A 20,625-nucleotide genomic window follows, 5' to 3' on the forward strand; every position below is an offset into this window, starting at 1 on the left:
TGACCGTTTTAATCTAACAATTCTCTAGTAGTTAATAAGATCAGAACCCCCGTTAATTGTACATTTTCTGGAGGGCTAGATATAAGGAAACATTTTGTTAACCACAGTGTCACCATTGTTTACATAACTATCACGTGACAGGTAATTTGCATAACCTTTCAAAAATCAGTTTTCCGTATGTTTTGTCTCAATACTTCAAAATATCTGACTCAAAGTTGCTTGAATGCAAGCTGTCACAACGCTCTTCAAGAGTTAGACTTGGTTCAAGTCTGTGATTTGTGAATGTTTGAGTGGAGTGAACGCAATGATTTGTACTCTGCTTTCATGTGAAACGCGCGCGTGAGTGGACGCGATGAGTAGGGTGAACGCGATGAGTGGAGTGAAGTGAACGCTGTACAGCGGAGTTTCACTCGGAATCACACCGGCAGAAACTAACTCACTACTGCGCAGACTCAAACGTGACGCATTCAATCGCTTGGAAAACCTGGCGTGTGCTGCCAAATTCCGGATAGGTTTGTACGAAATAGGAGAAACACAAGAGAAACTATTATAAATGCTTTTATTTTTTTTAAATTCACCGACTTGAACCAAGTCTATTCCAGAGTGTGTCTCAGATGTTTTATATCTTGCTTAGATTTTTTTGAGCACAATTTTAAAGAAATCAATTAGGGTAAAATTCACCGCTCTGAAAGTTTTTCTGCCATAAAAATTGTTTAAGAAGGTTTAAAAACATTCTGAGACAGAGTTTGGAAGATCCATAGTACAGCTTGCACTCACACAAAGGTTATGCAAATAACCTGTCACATGATAGTTATGTAAACAATTGTGACACTAGGGTAACCAAAATGTTCCCTTATATCTAGGCTTTCCGAAACTATATAATTCATGGGGGTTCTGAGCTTCTTAAGCACTAGAGAATTGTTAGCCTAAAAAGGTCAGTTTCTTGTCTTGGAACCTTAACTTGTGGTTCGAGATTGCATTTTATTGATTTTGTCAGTGGGGTAATTTTCTGTTTTGGTATTTTTGTATTGTTTCTTGGACCTGGTGACATAATTGCCTTGAATGAAAACAATTGCTGGAATTGATTTGATATGTCATATTACTTTCAGCGCGGATAAGTTTGACACTAATACTTCCTTTCCCTTAAAAAGTCAAATGCCCCTTTGAACGATATGAAACCTGTCATATCTGCCGATGGCAGAAGACCAACAGTAGCAAAACAAATTTTTGAAGAACAAAGACATTTTGCTACAATATTTACACGTGTCGTAGTTCTATTGGAAATATAAGGAAGACGCTGACATTGACGAGTGATGCTGTAGAACTTGAACGTATTCATTGAATACAGAACCATGGCTAGGCCTCACGTTACAGCCGCTGATACCTCAGAGCATTTTCTCTCCAAAATAAATTGAGTGACCGTGATCAGAGTATCTCCCAGAGAGTGTGCCCGTAAGTCTGCCTGTGAGTGAGTCTGCCTGTGAGAGTCTGTCTCTGGCTGTGTATCTTGTGTCTGAGTTCGTGTGTGAGTGAGTGTCCATTTATACAGTATTTTGGCTTTGTCGGATACCAACGCCATAAAGAACACAACAAAATGACATACAATACTCTGATTTCTATCGAGATCACAAAAGGTACAAAGCACAAATTGCCCGTTCGTAGCATGCTACAATTACATGTACACAAGCGTGATTAAAATTCTACCTGGTATAATGTTTGAAACCCACTCCACAGAAGAAACTAAAGCGACATAAAACAGCTCAATATGATAAGTGGTTTGACAACAATAAGAACACGGAGGTAATATTATATAGGAATACCTCCATGAGAGGGATAAGCAACTGTGTGGACTTTTAAATGTGTGAACGAGTTAGGACATGTCGTCGATCGCGTGCTTGTATTTCGTGGCGCCAATAGTGTTGTAGTCCAACCCAACTGGAATTGTGTGAGATTTATCGCGAACATGGACGCATATATATTGAGAACGTGAAAAAGTAAGTTTTGACACGTGGAAAGTTTAGAGAAACTATTCTACACTATTTTCACTATGGTATTCATGCTAAACCTTTCAAACTTGATCGAATGAATGTCTATGAAGAGCAACTTACTGGATTGGAATTTTTTTCAAAGCTGAAGTGTCTCTCTCTCGACAAGTCACGTGGATATGACGTTTGACTGATGAGTTTAATTTGAATAATACTTTTGGCTCGATAGTATGAAAATATACAATATTGTTGGCAGATTGTTTAATATCCACAAACTTTGTTATACCTATAGTCGAACATAAAATAAAAAATGTTCATTATTATAGCCGTATTAAACGTAAACTGTTTTCATGATAAACCCTCAGAAACGCCCACTCTTTACAGAGATACAATGGAGACAGAACATTCCTGTAAAATCAGTGCTTTTGGAGAGTTATTATTCTCGTTTGTTCATTCTCTTTTAATTGATAAGCCTTTCAAGTCAGAAGACCGGATATTGATGAGTCGATAGTCAAATATATGACCTCGTTTATACTATTTATAGCTGTAAGTGCATTATGAAGCACACCACCTGATAAAGAAAACAATAACTCTCATTGTTATGACAACATGTATTATATGACCCATGGATTTACATATTTATTAGGCGAACAGAAAGAATTTAAGAAGGGAAATACCTGCGATATTGGCCATTTCACACCTTTGTCAGATTTGCCATAGGAAAGAAGAAAGTATAGGAGATTGCGTGTGCGAAGGTATCAGTCAATCTGACACAGCACTGAAGACCCTGATTAATATTTGTAGCCAGTTGCGAAAAGATCACTTAGATCAACACAGTAATCGCTGAAGCCATGTATTTCAATCGTCTTCTCAGCTATCACCGTTCGACAAAATTATGTGTCTCATTTGCTACCTTCAAGCTACAACAAAGGTAAGTATAGCTATAGCTCGATGTGCCGGGAGGGGTACTCAGTCCTGAAATTGGCATACGGGGTTGTGTCGCCCAAGTCGAAAACACCTACCCAAATGGATATTCCGAAAATGTGACCTATTGTTAGGGCTTTGCTTGACTTATTCTGTTGCATGTCAAGATTTTAAAAAGCACACTGTCAGGCTTTTGCTTTGTTATCCACCCATGCTAATGTGTTTTTTTCGGATTAAAAATCTACCAATGTTTTGGAAATTTTTTCGTGAAAAAGTGATCTATGCGAGTGCAACATCCGCATGCAACTTTCTATGGGGATTGCGTCCATGTCTTGTCCGATGTGCAATTCCGATAGCATGGTGTACTATCAAGTTGAACCCGCAGTTCTCAAACCCGGTTCTCGTTTTAGTGGATGCTCCACCCAGTAAACATTATATCGTTTTCATTGTTTAGCGTCAAACTCCGCTATACATTGCAGATTTATAAACATGGATTATAACCTGGTTGACTATCAGATTCAATACAAATGGGTTAACGTGCAGCACAGCGACAGATATGAGGACTTTCAACGTTTTACAATATTTTTGCCATTTGCCACACACGGGAGTTCATTTTGAAGCTCTTTGAGTAATAAAATAATTTCCTCTAATTTTTTGGTGAAAATTTAGTTCATTTGTACATCTCAGCCTCAACATTAGTGAGAAAAAAGGGAAAATTATCTGGAAAGGTGTCTGCAGCAGCAATGAAACGCTTGTTAAATTACAGGCAAGGTTTCTCCTTGTCTGTGTTAAAACACTTAATCGACGACACAATGAAAAGAAACACTTGAAAAATCTTTATGGCTGTATTTTATATTGCGAGAAACATTATTGTACATATCAAAATTGAAATGCTAAATTAGCAGCTCTCAAAATTTTTATAACTGCTAGGGTCGCAGACAGAAAAAGTCCAGATCATTCTTGTAACAAAGTTTCTGGCAATTATCACGGTTCCCTAACGATATCTGTGCTCGGGTTCACAATCTGATCGATAATATTTTGTTCGGAAGAAGCGTCACATTCCAGGGAATGTCTTTGGTAGTGTATAATATGTTGGTGTCAAACATACCCAAGTTGGAAGTAGAGTCCACGCCCTACTGGCAATGCACGGGTGAAAATGTTCTTGAATGCGCTCACCTTAGCTGTCTACCATTAGGTTTAAATGTTTTTGACAGTGAGAGCCAAGATTGCATATAAGTTATGTTATTCAAGTACAATAAAACATTGTAATACGTTGTACAGTAGACTTGTGTGCATCTCGGGACTGTGTGCAACATACAGGTAGAAGTGAAGTGAAACACAGTTATTTTGACAGATTTAGAAACTTTGCCATTTGTATAAATAATACCACCACTGATTGTAAACATGAAGTCTTGTTATTTTGTGGTTCTATCATCCACCAAACTCAAACATGCTGTCTATTCTCTCAAGTGAATCGCGATCAAAGCAAAGCCGTAGCTGCCACAGTGCAAAACAACCTTGTGGTTCATCAATTTCGTTTAAACGATCGACAACATATTTCGAGGGAGGAGAGACCGAGTCACAGTGAAAGATGCATGTGATCAATGACGTTGCTGCTTCAAATGTGACGAAAATGGGTAAATTTAGCGATAACACCTTCAATGAAATCACAAGGTATCCGTTACCTAACATTTATCCTCTCATTGTTGCAAACAGAATTCAAATTATTCTATCCCGTTCACGATGGCGTATATGAACATAACAATGCTACTGTTATGTCTTATATTGTCGGTCTGTCTGGGGAGTTTACTCACTGCTGAGAGGTATTTGAGATCTTGGACAGAGTAAAGACTCATAAAGTAGTTGCATGTCAATCGACTGTGGTTTATTGCTTTAGTGTATAGTTTACACATCAGAGATGCCCAGTTAACTGAAGATAGTGGGTGATCATCCCATGGCTGATACTTAAAGTGCAAAGCCGGCCAGTGACTGCCAGCACTCAGTATAAAGCCTTTTACATGCCACACCAACCTGGCAAAGAAAAACCCCTACGATCGTCTTCAAATATGTCACACCTGCAAACAAATGCCTGCACTATGTCATGCAGGTCTGTTTTCAAGGCCTGGTAAATCAACATCACGCTGACCGTATTCAAACCACAGTCTCTTTTGTGGAGGGACCGCGTTCAAACATGCAGGTGCCACTTGTAGTATGAAGACATGTTTGCAGCAGCATACATGCCTGAAAAAGCTTGTCGCTTTTATCACGTGATATAGCAGGGACCAGCTTTTGATGGGTATGGCATTCATTTACGGTCACACCAGGCTGTAGGTATTTGCATAACTATTAAATTATTCAAACTGGCATATATAATTACAATTACAGTTTAAATCAGATCACAATCCCAGAAATGCAAAATGTGACTGTCGACGTATTAACCTGTATAGACATTTCATTGATATCACTCATTGATATTCTATTTCATTGCTGCAATATACTTATATTCCCTTTCTTATTGTGTATTATCTTTCGACAGGTCGATTGTTACCTCGATGAGCAACACATTAAAAATTAAAGAATTCAGCTCTCGGGTAGGATGAGCAACACAATACTATCATAATACATGCTTTGTAATCATTTAGCAGGAAGTAAAACGTACATGCGCCATACCTTATCGATTCATACCAATTCGCTTCTAGTTCATCTTTCTCCATGGCAATTCACATTCTAGGTGGTAGATGTATTTGACTTGTAGCAAATTCATAGCAAACGATGATTTCCTAGCATACTATAGTTATGCTGTAAGCTTATGAGATGATTATAAATAACTGGATCACTAGGGATATCTCAAAAGGAGAAAAAGGGCTCGGTCTCCAACAATGATAAGACTATTGCAAATTAAAAAGCACAATCTCAGTTGCAAGTATTAATGTGTTCCTTGTAAATGTGATTGAATCCAGCGGACTGGCAAAAGGCAGCAGGTCACAGGGAACCCAATCCCTGAACAGTGTCAATCACATATGTAATAATACTAGTATATGGGCTATTGTGATTAAAAACCTAAATTCATGAACAGTAAAGTGGGTAAAATATTTCGTATTTCTGTTCCGTCAAATACCTCAATTTACACGTTGTTTTAAGGTAGAACGCGGCTCGGGGACAGATAGTCGAACTCAAATTTCTACAATTTATTTCTGATCTACCACTTGTTGGGGCTCATTTTAAAGCTCTTACAGAAAGAATTCACCGGTTTAGTTTTTCGAAAATCCAAACTTAATCGCCCCATAGAGTTAACACAGGAATGGCGGCAATTTTGAATTTCAAATATCACAAAATGTTAGGTAATTTGTTTTCGCTAGTTCCACATTTTGCACGGTGACCCCTATTTTTATTGTTGATTTGGTAAGAGAATGGTTGAAAGTTTCATTCAGGAAAGTTTGGGCAAAAGTTTAAGTCTTTCACTTTCGAGGCGCATACTATCATAATACATGGGTATCATGGTGCACTTTTTAAATGATATTATCACAGAACATACGTACGCGCTAATTTGCTACAACATTTGCACGTGTCCTACTTCTATTGGAATTATAGGGAAAACGCTGACATTGACGAGTGATGCCCTAGAACTTGAACGTCTTCATTGAATACAGAACCATGGCTAGGCCTCACGTTACAGCCACTGATGCATCAAAGCATTTTCTCTCCACGAATGGAGTGACCGTGATCAGAGTGTCTCAGAGAGTGTGCCCGTGAGTCTGCCTGTGAGTGAGTCGGCCCATGAGAGTCTGACTCTGCCTGTGTATCTTGTGTGTTGGTGTCCATATATTCAGTATTTTGGCTGTGTCGGATACCAACGCAATAAAGAACACAATAAAATGACATACAATACTTTGATTTCTATCGACAGCAGAAAAGGTACAAAAGCACAAATTGCCCATGCGTAGCATGCTACAATTACATGTACACAAGCGTGATTAAAATTCTACTAGGTATATATTGTTTGAAACCCACGCCACAGAATAAATTAAAGCGATGTAAAACAGCTCAATACGATAAGTGGTTTGACAACAATAAGAACACGGAGATACTATAACAATGCCTCAATGGGAAGGATAAGTTACTGAGTGGATTTTTAAATGTGTAAGCGAGTTAGGTCATGTGGTTGATTTCGTGCTGGTATTTCGTGGCACCAGTATTGTTATAGTCCAACGCGAGTGGAATTGTGTGGGATTTATCACGAGCACAGATGCTAATATATCGAGAGGGTGAAAAAGTAAGTTTTGACACACGGAAAATTTAGAGAAACTATTCTACATTATTTTCTCTGTGGTACTCCTTATACAGCTTTCTCACTTGATTAAACGAATGTCTGTGAAGAGGAACTTACTGAAGTGGAAAGTTTTTCAACACTTAAGTGTCTGTTTCTCGACAAGTCACATGGATATGACGTTTGAGTGATGATTTTCATTTGAATAATACTTTTGGCTCGACAGTATGAAAACAAAAAATATTGTTGGCAAAGTGTTTAGTTTCCACAAACTCGATTATATTATAATGCTATAGAACATAAAACATGTTGATGATAATTGCCGTTTAAATCGTAAACTGTTTTCATAAATAGAAAACACTCAGACATGCCCGCTCTTTACAGACATACTACAGAGACAGAAAATTCCCTGTCAAATCAGTTTTTTGGAGTTTCTATTCTCCTCTGTCCATTCTCTTTGAAGTGATCAGTAATTTAAGTCAGAATACCGGATATCGATGAATTGATATTCAAATATGACCTCTTTTATAATTGCAGAGCAGATTATGAAGGACATCGCGTGAGTAAGAAAACAATAACTCTCATTTTCATGACAACATGTGTTATGTCACCGATGGATATTAAGGAGAAGGGAAAGAAGAGAAGCATTAACAATGAACTCAGTAAATATCATTGATTGACCCTCATTATCCATAGGGCTGATGAAACAATACAGAAAATTCAGTTCGGATTGAATGCCCATTACATATTAAGGGAACGACATTGACCATTTCACACTCTGTGTCCGATTTACCACATGAGAGAAGAAAGTATACGACTTTGCTCGTGTGAATGTATGAGTCAATCTGAGACGGCACTGAAGACCCTGATAAATAATTGTTGCCAGTTTCGAAAAGATCAATTAGATCAACACAGTAATCTCTGAAGCCATGTATTTCAATCGTCTTCTCAGCTATCACCGTTCCACAAAACTGTGTGTCTCATGTGCTACCTCGATGCTACAACGTAGGTAAGTACAGTGTACAGCTCGATGTCCCGGGAGAGGTACTCAGTCCTGGTAGTGGCATACAAGATGTGCCGCTCAAGTCGAAAACATCTACCAGAAGGGACGTACATTTGCTTTGTTATCCACCCATGCTAATTGTGTTTTTCGGATTGAAAATCTACGAATGTTTAGGGATTTTTCGTGAAAAAGTGATCCACGCGGGTGCCACCTCCACTTACACCTTTCTATGGGATTACACCCTCGCTCGATGTGCTTGTCGAGGCTAGCATGGTCAAGTGGAACCCGCAATTCTCAACCCCGGCTCCAGCATTTTAGTGGATGCTCCACCCTATAAACATTTTATCGTTGTCATTGTTTTGCGTTAAACGGCGCTATATCAGCAGAGATTCATAAAAACGGATTATTACCAAGTTGATCATCAGAGTCAAAACCAATGGTCTAACCGAGCCAAGTTGTTGCAATTTTACTGAACGCCGCCCAACACGATGTAAAGATAGATCGGCACAGTGACGAAAGTGAGGACTTTCAAAGTTTTACAATACTTTTGCGATTTGCCAGTCGCGGAAGCTCATTTTGAAGCTCTTAGAGTTACAAAATATTTTCCTCTAAGTTTTTGATGGGTGTGGCATTGCCATTGCCATTTACGTTCACATCGGGCTGTGTGTATTTGCATAACTATTGTTTATGTTATGCGCACAGTCTGACATAAACGTGAGTGAGTGCCATACCCATCAGAAGATGACACCTGTCACATCACATGATGAAAGCGCCAAGCTTAGCGCTTTTTCCGATGATTGGACATGCATTAAGTTGATAAAGATCTAAACTGCAACTTCCCCGCTATTATTGTCCATTTTTGTTCAAAAATCGCGTTATGAACGACGAAAATGGCTTTTACTGAATAAGCCACTCCAAAGCAAGCACATATAGCCTTGGTGAACTTCCCTCTTTATAAACAAGGCTTCGCCACCGTTACACTTTGACATACATATTCCCATCTGCTCCTTGTGTCAGGATCAACTCACGCATCCAATATTCTTTGAGCTGTTCATTGTCTTATACATCATGGAAAACACCAATAGTATTCAGTATTTTAAAACCATTGAGTTTTAAAACATTTTATTTTATTTGTGATAATGTAAGCTTTGGAAATTCTCTTATATGGTTGTATGAGAGTAACGTACAAGTATGCGATACTGTAGTCTCCCTTAAAGCTTATACCAAGTGAACATTTAAACATCGTACGATTAAAATTAGATCACAATCCCAGAAACGCAAAATGAGACTGTGGACATATTAACCCGTATAGACATTTCACTGACATGACTCATTGATATTCTGTTTCATTGCTGTTATATATACTTATATTTCTTTTCTTATTGTGTATTATCTTTCGACAGGTCGATTGTTACCTCGATGAGCAACACATTAAAAATAAAAGAATTCAGCTCTCGGGTAGGAGGTCAAAACGTGCCACTTATTGGAGGAAAGTGGTATATTATGCAGTCTTTGTTTTCAAAGTCACCCAGACAGTCGGAAGTAAGAAATTTCTGTATGTCCTCCAATAATAAACCATCGAAATATATTCGAAAATTGAATCACGTGGAAGTAATGTTTGACAGGTTCACAGAGCTTGGTTACTGTAATTCAATGGCGGGCTTACCCATAAAATCGACAGTAGAAATTACAGAGGACATGCTACGAGAAGCCATGAATCGCCTTAGAAAGGAGCATGTAGCATTGAGATCACAAATCGACATTGCATACGACAAAGATGACAAAGAAACTGGCCGTTACTACGTAGAAATGGAAAATGGTGGTTTCGTCGATGTAAAGACGTCACGTGCAACGAGCGACGAAATCGACGTTGCCATGTGCGAAGAAGGGAAATTCCCATTAAAGAGCAATAAAAATTCTCTTTGGCGCTGTATTCTACTGAAGGGGCATTGGGTACGAGATGTAAACAATGGTTTAAAGGTTTATAAAACCGGGATCATTATGATGATGAACCATGCTTTTGTAGATGGTTTGGGATTTATACGATATAATCAACTCCTTCTGGAAAAACTTGATGAAGTTGTTGGAAATAAGCCAATGCCAAAAACCATTGCTTTTGAAAGTGCACCATTTCCAAGGCCTATCCAATCTTTGCTGTCCAGTGAAGACGCTGCTTTTGTTTTCCAGGATGAAGGAAAGGTGAATGATGGGGTATCAAACTCTTTAAACATTCAAAACGCATCAGTTGAAACTAAATACTTGAACATAGAGATACCAAGAGAGTTAATGCTAGGACTCAAGAACACGTCACACAAACATGGCGGGAGCTTAAATTCTGCTTTGATCGCCGTATATTGTTTAGCTTACATCAAAGTGATGAATAACGCAAAAGTGACCGATCGTCAATCCCTTGCTATTGGCCTTGCCGCTTCTCTGAAAAGGTATTTCACTGAAAGAGACATTCCAGATTTAGGTATGTACGTATGTTCTTTGTGGTTTAATATTGATATTGCGACAAATCAGTTTGAAGGAAAAGGTGTATGGAAACTTGCAAACAAGATTGCGAGAGATATTAGGAAACAATTATATGACAAGTCGCAAGGCTTATCAAACATAAAAAAATCGTCTGTAAATGTGTTCCTCAAAACAATATTGGACAAGATAAAAGACATCAACAACTTTAAACGAAACCCGCTTGATCTTTACATCTCGAATATGGCATATGAATCTTGGAAATTTCCTGAATTTCGCAACTTCACACTTGAATCCTTCTTTTGTGGGAATACTGGAACTGTTAACAATTTTGGCATTTTGACATTTATGTTAAGCGATAAACTCATTATTATCATACAGTATGATACTGAGATGATATCTTCTGACACTGCCAAGTTATACAAAAATGAAATTGAGACGATTTTAAAAGAATTATCTATTGTTATCGAGAGATCAGAATTTTAAATAATTTACTTGTATTTTTCCTGACGATGGGGACTGAATATAATTGATGATAAAAGTATGACAACCTCATGACGAGGCAATGCATATTGTGATCTGCTTCTATCACTTGCCCACTCTTGCGGGGACAGCAGAACACACTGCAAGTGCGAGTGCAAATACCCCGAGTACAGCACGCTTCCTTTCTCGCTCATGGGGTTTTGTTATTATGACTGATAACTGAAAGCACACACTTGCACTCATAAACGTAATCTGCATAATTCTTTTTCGCTACCCGGTTACCTGTGCTCATTAGCGTAATTGCACTGCAATACAAATATTAGTATTATACAAACTCCGGTTTAAGTAAACTGTGGTACTGTAACGCCCTCCCTTGCAAATATTTTTTTGTCCCTCGCATGGAAAGGCGTTTGAAGGGTGGTTCAAGATCGGATGAGAAGGAGATAAGAAATAGGGCCATACTTTTAATTAATTATTGGTAAAGATTTCAATGAGAACAATCGAGAACGATATAATCTCGTTTAATCTGAAGAAACAATCAAAGACCGACGGAAATTTCCATGTGATGACCATTGTATAATGATGGTAATTTTGTAGTTATGTAAGTTTAGAAAAGTATATAACATGGTAGAGAATGTACGCTAATGATCAGAATTTGAGACGTGGAGAGTCACGTTGCCACCTTGTAAATAAAGATATAATGTTGTGGTACAATCAATATCTTGGTGTGTTAGCTTCAGTTACTGAAAGCATTGCCATAAACTGGTACCTCAACTCGTATTCCCCTAATTACGAGCGCGACAATAAGTATGTAATAATTAATAGAAATTCGATTGTTGCTGATCATGATATCTGAATCCTTGTGTTGTAATTCTATAAATCACCTGGATATCAATTTATCTTTCTCTTCAAAGTGTTTCTGACAAAATAAGTGAAAGTTGTAATATAATTGCATCGTGTGATTTTTATAACACTTTAATATCTCATTGTTTTGTCCTGTTTATATCATAGTCAGTAATATTCTTCCATAAAAAAGGTAAATATGATTTCTGCTTACTCTATAAAATTAGCAAACTAATAAATTCATTATGGGAAAATTGAACAGTTCTTTGATAGTTTTGTCGCAAACATAGGCTCTGTTCAGGAAACTTAAATTTTCGATTTTCACAAGAAAAAATGTCCCAACAATTGGTCAACAATTGGTAGTTCAAAAAGTATTGTAAAAGTCCCGAGAGTCCGAATACCTGTTCCCGAGGCGTGCATCCCACCTGTTGCGTCTCCAGAGGGCGCCGTCTATGACCTTTGGTTTTCCAGAGACGTCTGGAAAGCCAAAGGTCATAGACGGCGCCCTCTGGAGAGGCAATTCCACCTTAAGTTAAGGTAGAATGAACTTCTAACTTGCACTTGTTGGGATTCATTTTGAAGCTCTTTGAGAAAGAAGAACTTTGACCGTCTTAGTTTTGCGAAAATCGAATATTTTTTCATCTTCATAGAGTTAACACAGGGATGGCGGCCATTTTGAATTTCAAATATCGGTAAATCTCGAGTAATTTATTTCTCTAGTATCAAAATTTGCACGGTGAACCCCCGATTTCTATTCTTGATTTTGAAAGTAAATGGCTGAAAGTTTCCTTGAGGAAAATTTGAGCGAAATTTTAAGTCTTTTACTTTCGAGGCGCATACTACCTTAATTAATCAATATTAGTGAGTTACAATAAAGTAGATACGGTGGGTCGGAATAAAGAAATACAAATGTAATTGGGGAGAAGGGGAGTCGAGAAAAGTGAAATACCAAGAATAAACTAGAGAACGACTTAGATGCAGCAAGTCAATGTTTGAAGTGTCGGGTGGATAAGGTTGATCGAAAAGAGATACATGCCAACAATGACTTAGCACAAGCTTCATAAAACTTTTATGTTACAAAGTTTTTGAAAGAGACAGAGTTGAAGTTTATCTACCCAGTCCCGGAGGTCAAGTGTGTCCTCTAGGATTATCTTGCTCGACCATTTTTCCGAACTTTCTGCCACCTTCGAAAATTTTTGGGAATTGATCATCCTCCATATTAAGTTTTCTGAATCACTGATAATGACTAGAAAGAAATTCAAATTTACGTACTCTCCATCAATTATCACAGAATTTGATTTACTCAATGACATACAATGTACTGACTTATACAGAAATCCAAGAATATGGGATCATTGATATGGATGAAATTTGAATACCTGAAAAAATCAACTTGTTGAGAGAAAATAACCGTCACGGTGATTGACTGAAAGAGGTAATACAGCCTTTTTATTGCCAATGTTTTTGTCGTTGCGTTAAACGTATCAGGCATACGGCTGTATTATGGCTTTACATGTCCTTCTTCTTCAGTCTAAGTTTTTTTGATTTTACAAAAGTAATGAAATGAAATGATTAAGATTCATGTTGCATGCATGCTCTTCTAATTTCTGCTGCAACGCCTGAAAGAAGTTTCAGTTATCTCTTTATTGTTCATCTTCAACATTCATACCAATAGATAATTTTCTGTGACTGTTGGTGGATATTAATCTCAGGTTCTTTTATGACTAATTTTATAGTTACCTGAGTGAAGATTCTCATTACCACTTCCGCCTTCTCTCTATTATTTTAGTTACTTCTTAGTGCACAATACTTGAACAGTGTGCCCTTTTCGTTGGTTTTAATTTATTCTTTATCTCATTTGTTTGTTTCGTTGTAGCCCCAAGAAAAAAATCCCGTCGTACCGTTGCATAGTCGCATCTTCTACAACTAGATATTGCGTCCAATACAGACTTGCTTCAAGTCTAAGGGCATATGAATATCAAAACAGAGTAAATTGAAGGAATGAACTTCAGCAGACTGTCAGGCAAGGTGATAGCTAGCTGTGGGTCCATAGTTGTGGTGTTTTCATACAGGGTTCCTGCATTTCACGGGCTGGTTGTGACTTTTACGATTTTTAACCCCGCCACCACATCGTATAAGTCAAAACCAGTCCGCAAAAGGCAGGAATCCAGTGTGAAAACACCATAGTTATGTACCCACAGCCAGGTGATAGCCTGTTGCGTAGATCGTAGGGTGAACGCCTTGCTGGATAGCGACTGCTATGACGAGAGCAGCCAAACGACTGGCAATACTGTGTCAATTTGTGATTCGTCGAAATAAAAATGCGTTCTGTTGAGACAAATCTGTATATGTTGTCTTTCTGTGATGTATGCCTCATTGTAGGACGCAAACGCGTTTTCACCAAATCATGAAATTTTTCTTTTCAAACTGATTAGCTGCAGTCGTATCTATATTAGAGACAATATTTAAACTTTTCTAAGTAGAGTCTTCACCCGTTCCCAACAACTTGTCTACGTCGGCGCAGTATGGCCTTTCTAAGCTTTGAGGGCGGGGTCCTGCTCAGATAATGTGTAGCAAAACAAAAGAGCCTTAACGAAAAAGTCGTCGTTTTATGCCTTCGTAAATCCGATATTTCTTCATTCGACCAACCGACCGACCGACCGACACTACTTCCTTTCTGTAATCTCGAGCAAGTCACGCGTGATTCATCGTCTGCTCGTACGACTGTAGTCTTCCACCACAGTGTATAGAGGGACTGTGCTTCCACTGACTAAGCGATTTCGGGGAGCGCAAAGCGGCCCCGAACAAGATACGTACCTTGGCGAGCAAAGATGTTCCTGCTTTGGAAATAAAGGTTCAAAACCACACATAATGTGATTAACTTTCCAATTCTACCTTAGCGAGCGCACTTTTTGTTTGAATATCAAAACTTGCGATCTCCCATACCCAAGAAGTTATCAGGGTTATTAAACTCAAAGCACTGAGTTGAAGACAAATTTTACCTATACTTAATTACTTGTTCTGATATAAATATTGGCTCATGACACGGGACACCAATAAAGCATTGCATAGTTTCTGTTAACCGTTTTTCATATTTTTGCATGAATGATGCACCTTATTTTACTTAACATGATACACCCTGTGCTAATATTAGGTCTGTAATGGTTAAAAATATCCTCAACGCAAATAAGCCACTGTGTGGTGCCGATCAAACTGTGTAACTCAGTGTTGTCCTTATATTTAAAAGTAGCCGGGTAATTTAAGAAAGTAGACGGGTGGACTGCGAGGGAGCGAAGCGACCGAGCGGCAAGTGAGCGTAGCGAAAGAGGGGGAGAGCGCGAGAGGGGGTGTCCCCCCCTCTCGCAAGGCGAAAAATGAAATTTTGGAGTGTAAATGGTTTTCTCTGATGGCATCTGAGGTGACATTTAGCTGAGACTGAAACAGTACTTTTGTTGTGTGTCCTAGACGTGGCTCACATTCAACAAAACAAACAAACGTGATTTTGTTTTGTTTGTATTATTTATGACACACTTATGGTTTTATTTGCAGTGAAGATGTAACATTTAATCTTAAATCACCCGCATTATGTTACCGATGTTTTTCTTAACAAAAGCGAATGTGTTTTGATTAGAATAGAATGAGTTTGATGGTTTTGGGGAAACTACTATGTGGGTAATGAAGAATGGGAAATGAGCAATGAAATGAGCAGACAGCGGGTGATTGGTAAAGATCACATCTTTTCGGCGCTTTTTTCTCACAAATTCAGCGAAATTGAAGTTTTTCATACATAAAGTAAATATATTTTTGGAATCAAGTATACCTTTCGAACGGGCTTTCTTCGGGAAAAAAATTCCATCGGCAAGGTGCCAGTGGCCGACGCCACATTTCTTTTTGACGCCATCGCTAAAAATCATGACCTAAGATGACCTTCATACTAATCAAAACAATTACACTGCTCGTAACAAAGACAACACCATAGGCGCGTCCATCAGCCAATCACACTATTTAACAAATAAAAGATCGGGCTCAAAAAGCCACAAATGGGTATTTAGAAACTGTTTTATGTTTGTGCAGTTCCATGCGGGGAAAGGGGTCGCGAAACTGCTAATCGTACGTGTGCCGTCTAACAGCTGGCAGTACAATCCCGAAAGGTCTATAAAAATAATCTAATGACGTTAAAAGTAGCCGGGAAAAATGCAAAATAGCCGGGTTATTTACCCGGCACCCGGCTTCTAAGGACAACACTGTGTAACTATGTACCACGAATACAAAACCCTCTCCTTAACAAAGCTGATGATCCCTCAAAAAGCAGATTTTAACGCATGTTTGCAAAAATCGCCTTTAAGGGCTATTGGGAGGAAATTTTGCCCTCTGTGAGTATGAACAAAACAACAGAGAGTTGACAACTCTGTAGATTATGACAGACATGTTTTAACCTACATCAATCACCATCGTACCTTGGATGCAGAGTTCACATTGGTCGTATGGGTCCCATACGACCTCAGCCCAGTTCCGACGACTGTATGCTTTTAAATGTCAGCGGGGACACGTTTCAAAGTGCATACTATATAGTTACTTCTGTCTTGTACATCGAAATTTTAGTGCCCAAGCTGCATGGTGACAAAAAATGACAGATATAGCGAACAGAATGCTTGTGAAAAATACCACCTTTCCCTTCATAGTGTTTGGTCTAGTGGGATCGAGGAGGTACGTGGCAGTCGGCTTGTGGCGGGGTATTCCAGAATATGTCTAAGTATTTCATTCGATTCGAAGGTGAAGGACAGAAAAAAGGGCGTAAAACATAAAATATACAAAAACATATGCAATGTAGGAAGACAGAGAGACAAACAAATTGCGGATTTACATGCTTTGTAATCATTTAGGAGAAAGTAAAACGTACGTGCGCCATGCCCTATCGATCATCACACCAATTCGCTTCTAGTTCATCTTTCTCCATGGCAATTTCGCATTCTTGGTGGTAGATTTATTTGACTTGTAGCAAATTCATAGCAAATGATGATTTCCTAGTTTTCATTGTCATTGCACACTGCCGAGATGGTTATGAATAACTGGGGTATCTCAAAAAGGAAAAATAAAGGCTCAGTCTCCAAAAACACAATCTCAGGTGCCAGTATCAAATGTGTTCCTTGTAAAAGTGCTTGATTCAATCCAGCGGACGGACAAAAGGAACCAGGTTACAGGGAACCCAATCACTGAACAATGTCAATTAATCACATATTTAATAAAATTAGTATATGGGCTATCGTGATTAAAATAGTAAGTTCATGAACAGTAAAGCGGGTAAAATGTTTCGTATTTCTGTTCCACCAAATATCTTAATTTAGGCCTACACGTTGTTTTAAAGGTAGAACGCGCCTCAGGGAAAGATAGTCGAACTCAAATTTCTACAATTTATTTCTGATCTACCACTTGTTGGGGCTCATTTTAAAGCTCTTGGAGAAAGAAAACCTTTCACCTGCTTAGTTTTTCGAAAATCCAAAATATTATTTTCCACCCATAGAGTTAACGCAGGAATGGCGGCCATTTTGAATTTCAAATATCGCAAAATGCTGGGTAATGTTTTCGCTAGTTCTAAACTTTGCACTGTGACCCCCTATTTTTATTGTAGATTTGGTAAGAGAATGGTTGAAAGTTTTATTCAGAAAGGTTTGAGCAAAAGTTTAAGTTTTTCACTTTCGAGGTGCATACTACCTGGGTATCACGGTGCGCTTTTTAAATAATATTATCAAAGAACAAACGCGCTAATTTCTAACCCAAGCCCCCGGGGTGCTCCCAAAATTTCCATACTGATATCAAGGGGCCACGGTTAAAAACATCTACCCTTGCAAGTAAACTCCAAAATTGGCGTAGTCCTTAGGGATTTTTTGTCAAACTTTCGGGAACATTTACAGGTCAGTTGCCGTTATGCTACTGCATGTAAAGTTTTCCTAGAGAATGGGTACAGTACCGATGTCACATGCTTATTGTTGTTGCTTTTTTCGGATACAGAGTCAAGCAGTGTTTAGAATAATTTTGTGTGTGAAGAAGCATCTTTCTATGTAAGTACAACAGTTTTCTACCGTCTTCCTGGGATGGTTACTTTGTTTTTATATACGGGTTTACATTTCTCTGTCACACTTTTGACCCATCGCCCTATCCCCTTTCCCCCCAGATTTATAGTGGATTCCCTCGTACCCGGCAACCAAGCCAAATAAATCTACAAGAGTTTTCGTCCCCCAAAGAGACCCGCTGGTTTACAGATAAGGATAGTGATTTCAATACCAACAACACTCCTTCAGATTGTATTACATGTACATGCTACTCTGTTTGGTCTCCGATTTAGTCAATACAGTACAACTATTATGCTGATAATTGTCATCGCTTTGAAACTGTGAGAAGGTATGGATAATAATTGTAATTTACAAGTATCCACATAATAAATCATATAATCAAAACTGTAGTACAAAGAATTGACTTTAATTTCCAGTCAAAAGTGAATATGGACATAATGAGATATTGTATTTAAATATGTAATAAAATATAACACTGTATACAGGGCATTTAATACTATGTAAAAAGTAATGTTGTCGTGTGATCACATGACAAAGATAGATACAACTTCCAATACACATTGGACTTGATCATTTTTTTCACTCTCAAACGACTGCAAAACAAATTTTAAAATAAAATTTATAGATGTGTGTAACAACGTATTTTTGAATTCGAGTTTCAAGTCTTTCATTTTGCCTCATTTGAAAATAAAAAGACTGATGACAGACGGTTACATTGTTGCAACGCAATTTTCACATGATGAAACATGCTTAGTTCATAACTTAGGATCTTTTCATCGGTTGCTTTAACAAAGAAAGCATACATGTACAATAAAAAAATGTAAAATTTTGATTTGACTTTTACAGATAATTTTGAAATGCCTTAAATGTTATGTTTTCAGGGAGTTGTCCAGGGATAATAACTCCTTGTCTATTGGACAACAGGCTGGGTAACCGGCGCTGCTAACAAGATATGGAAATCTGGCTTAACCTATATTTCAACGGATTTACCGGCTATCTTCAGAAGTTCTTTACCTTTTTATATGCTACACTCAAGGACTCACTGAAATGTCTGCTTTTCAAATAAACTTGAATTCTCCTAGACTGAAAGATCCGTTGCTCGAGGGCGCTTTTGACACTCCCACCTTTGGAGTGTAGAGAGCGCCCTCAACGACAGATTTTTCAGTCTAGAATTTTTCACACGTACAAGAAATTGAATGAGACCTGAGTCAAGGATTAAGGCTTACTTTTTGGTAACATGGAAGAATTTCATTGAGTTGAATACTGTGGCAAGATTGTACAATAACACGGTCTGATAGTACTTAAATAATACTGGCTGGATATACAATAGGCATGAGAGAGAGAGAGAGAGAAAGGGGTGGGGGTAATCACTGCCGAAACAATGAAACACTATTGATGTTACAATAGAATTTGATTAACAAAGTTGCTTCAACTGATTAATATTATCAGCCACTGGTAGTGGTAAGGTTTCATACAGGCAACAAACCAATATGTTAAAGCATGGAGGTAGGTTAAAGTAACTCAGCATGCATAATTAATATGTATCGTCAATCACTAACGATTGAAATACGAATACTAGTACATATTAAAATATTTTGAATATAGAGACAATAGACATATGGAAAAGGGGTTCAAAACAAGTTGTGTGTTCTGAAAACTTACAAAACACATACTGTTTTTTCACAGAAAAAAGAAACTTGCGGATACTTTACATAAATTCTTATGTATCGGTTACATGGAACGACTGTTTTCACAGTCAAGGATATATCCGTATTCGATACTGCACTGCAACCTTAGAAGTAACAGATCTTTGATGAATTACTGCACAGAAATGATGATTTGGGCAAGAATTGTAGTATAAAAATAAAGCAAAACAGGTATGCATGATGATGTTCAAAAAAAATCTCGAAATATTCCTGGAAAGTTCATCTGTACAAATGTATGATATAACAATAGGAATGCAAATAACTGTACACTTGACCTTGGGATGTGGCCTTTAAACAATTGTGACATTCATTATTATAGAAAGTTGTTTAGTAGTCTAAAGTTGAAAGTATGATTGAGGTATCTGTTGTGGAGTTTTCATGAGAGGAATGGTTTTGCAAGAGTAAAATGAAGAAAATATAGCAGGTATGTATGTATGTATCATGTATATATCATGTATGTATCATGTATGTATCATGTATATATCATGTATGTATCATGTCATCAAATCAGAATTATTGAATTCAAACATCTTTAAACTTCTTCAGGCTGCACCAGAACTGTGTGAGGCTGGGGTTTCTTGTAACTGAAATTGTAAAAAAAACAATATAATTTTGCAAAATTTAAAATGATTCCTCCAGTCAAGCGTCACTCTCGTGTTACTGGGAGAATGACAACCACTATAATACTGGTTTCAAAAAGGTGTAAGGACCACATGAATGCAGTTCAACTCAGATACTCCCTCAAGAAAATGATATGGCAAAGTTCTGTCTTTTGACAACATACTATTTACACGAATGAAAATCCACATTCCTTGTTTGATAGCTATATGCAAAATGTGAAATTTTGCAGTTCCTATAGGTGAAATTCTCA

At 37.9% G+C, this 20,625-nt stretch overlaps 2 protein-coding genes across 7 annotated transcripts in view; one reads left to right on the top strand and one right to left on the bottom strand.

Annotated features, from left to right (window-relative positions):
• Positions 1 to 2,686: 2,686 nt before the first annotated feature.
• On the top strand, positions 2,687 to 18,018 carry LOC139145620 (uncharacterized). Of its 5 annotated transcripts, XR_011554983.1 has the most exons (4): positions 7,740 to 8,185; positions 9,583 to 10,652; positions 13,312 to 13,412; positions 13,854 to 14,299. XR_011554983.1 is itself a non-coding variant. In XM_070716887.1 (3 exons), exons 1-3 carry the CDS (start codon positions 8,106 to 8,108, stop codon positions 13,886 to 13,888), a joined length of 1,185 nt encoding a protein of 394 aa, XP_070572988.1. In that variant the 5' UTR covers positions 7,741 to 8,105; the 3' UTR covers positions 13,889 to 14,297. The 5 variants fall into 5 exon arrangements, 4 of the variants coding, with proteins under 4 accessions (XP_070572987.1, XP_070572988.1, XP_070572989.1 ...); XM_070716887.1 differs by lacking the exon at positions 13,312 to 13,412 and having other exon boundaries at positions 7,741 to 8,185; positions 13,854 to 14,297; XM_070716888.1 differs by lacking the exons at positions 13,312 to 13,412; positions 13,854 to 14,299 and adding an exon at positions 17,987 to 18,018 and having other exon boundaries at positions 7,743 to 8,185.
• Positions 18,019 to 18,433: 415 nt separating this feature from the next.
• The window catches only part of LOC139145619 (copper-transporting ATPase 2-like), a 34,368-nt gene continuing 32,176 nt past the window's right edge, over positions 18,434 to 20,625 (bottom strand). For both annotated transcript variants that reach the window (XM_070716884.1, XM_070716883.1), the window contains one exon: positions 18,434 to 20,338. In XM_070716884.1, coding sequence (XP_070572985.1) covers positions 20,287 to 20,338 — 52 coding nt within the window. In that variant the 3' untranslated portion in view covers positions 18,434 to 20,286. The remainder of the gene's footprint in view (positions 20,339 to 20,625) is intronic.

The sequence above is a fragment of the Ptychodera flava genome, chromosome 12, assembly GCF_041260155.1.
Source record: "Ptychodera flava strain L36383 chromosome 12, AS_Pfla_20210202, whole genome shotgun sequence".
NCBI lineage: Eukaryota > Metazoa > Hemichordata > Enteropneusta > Ptychoderidae > Ptychodera > Ptychodera flava.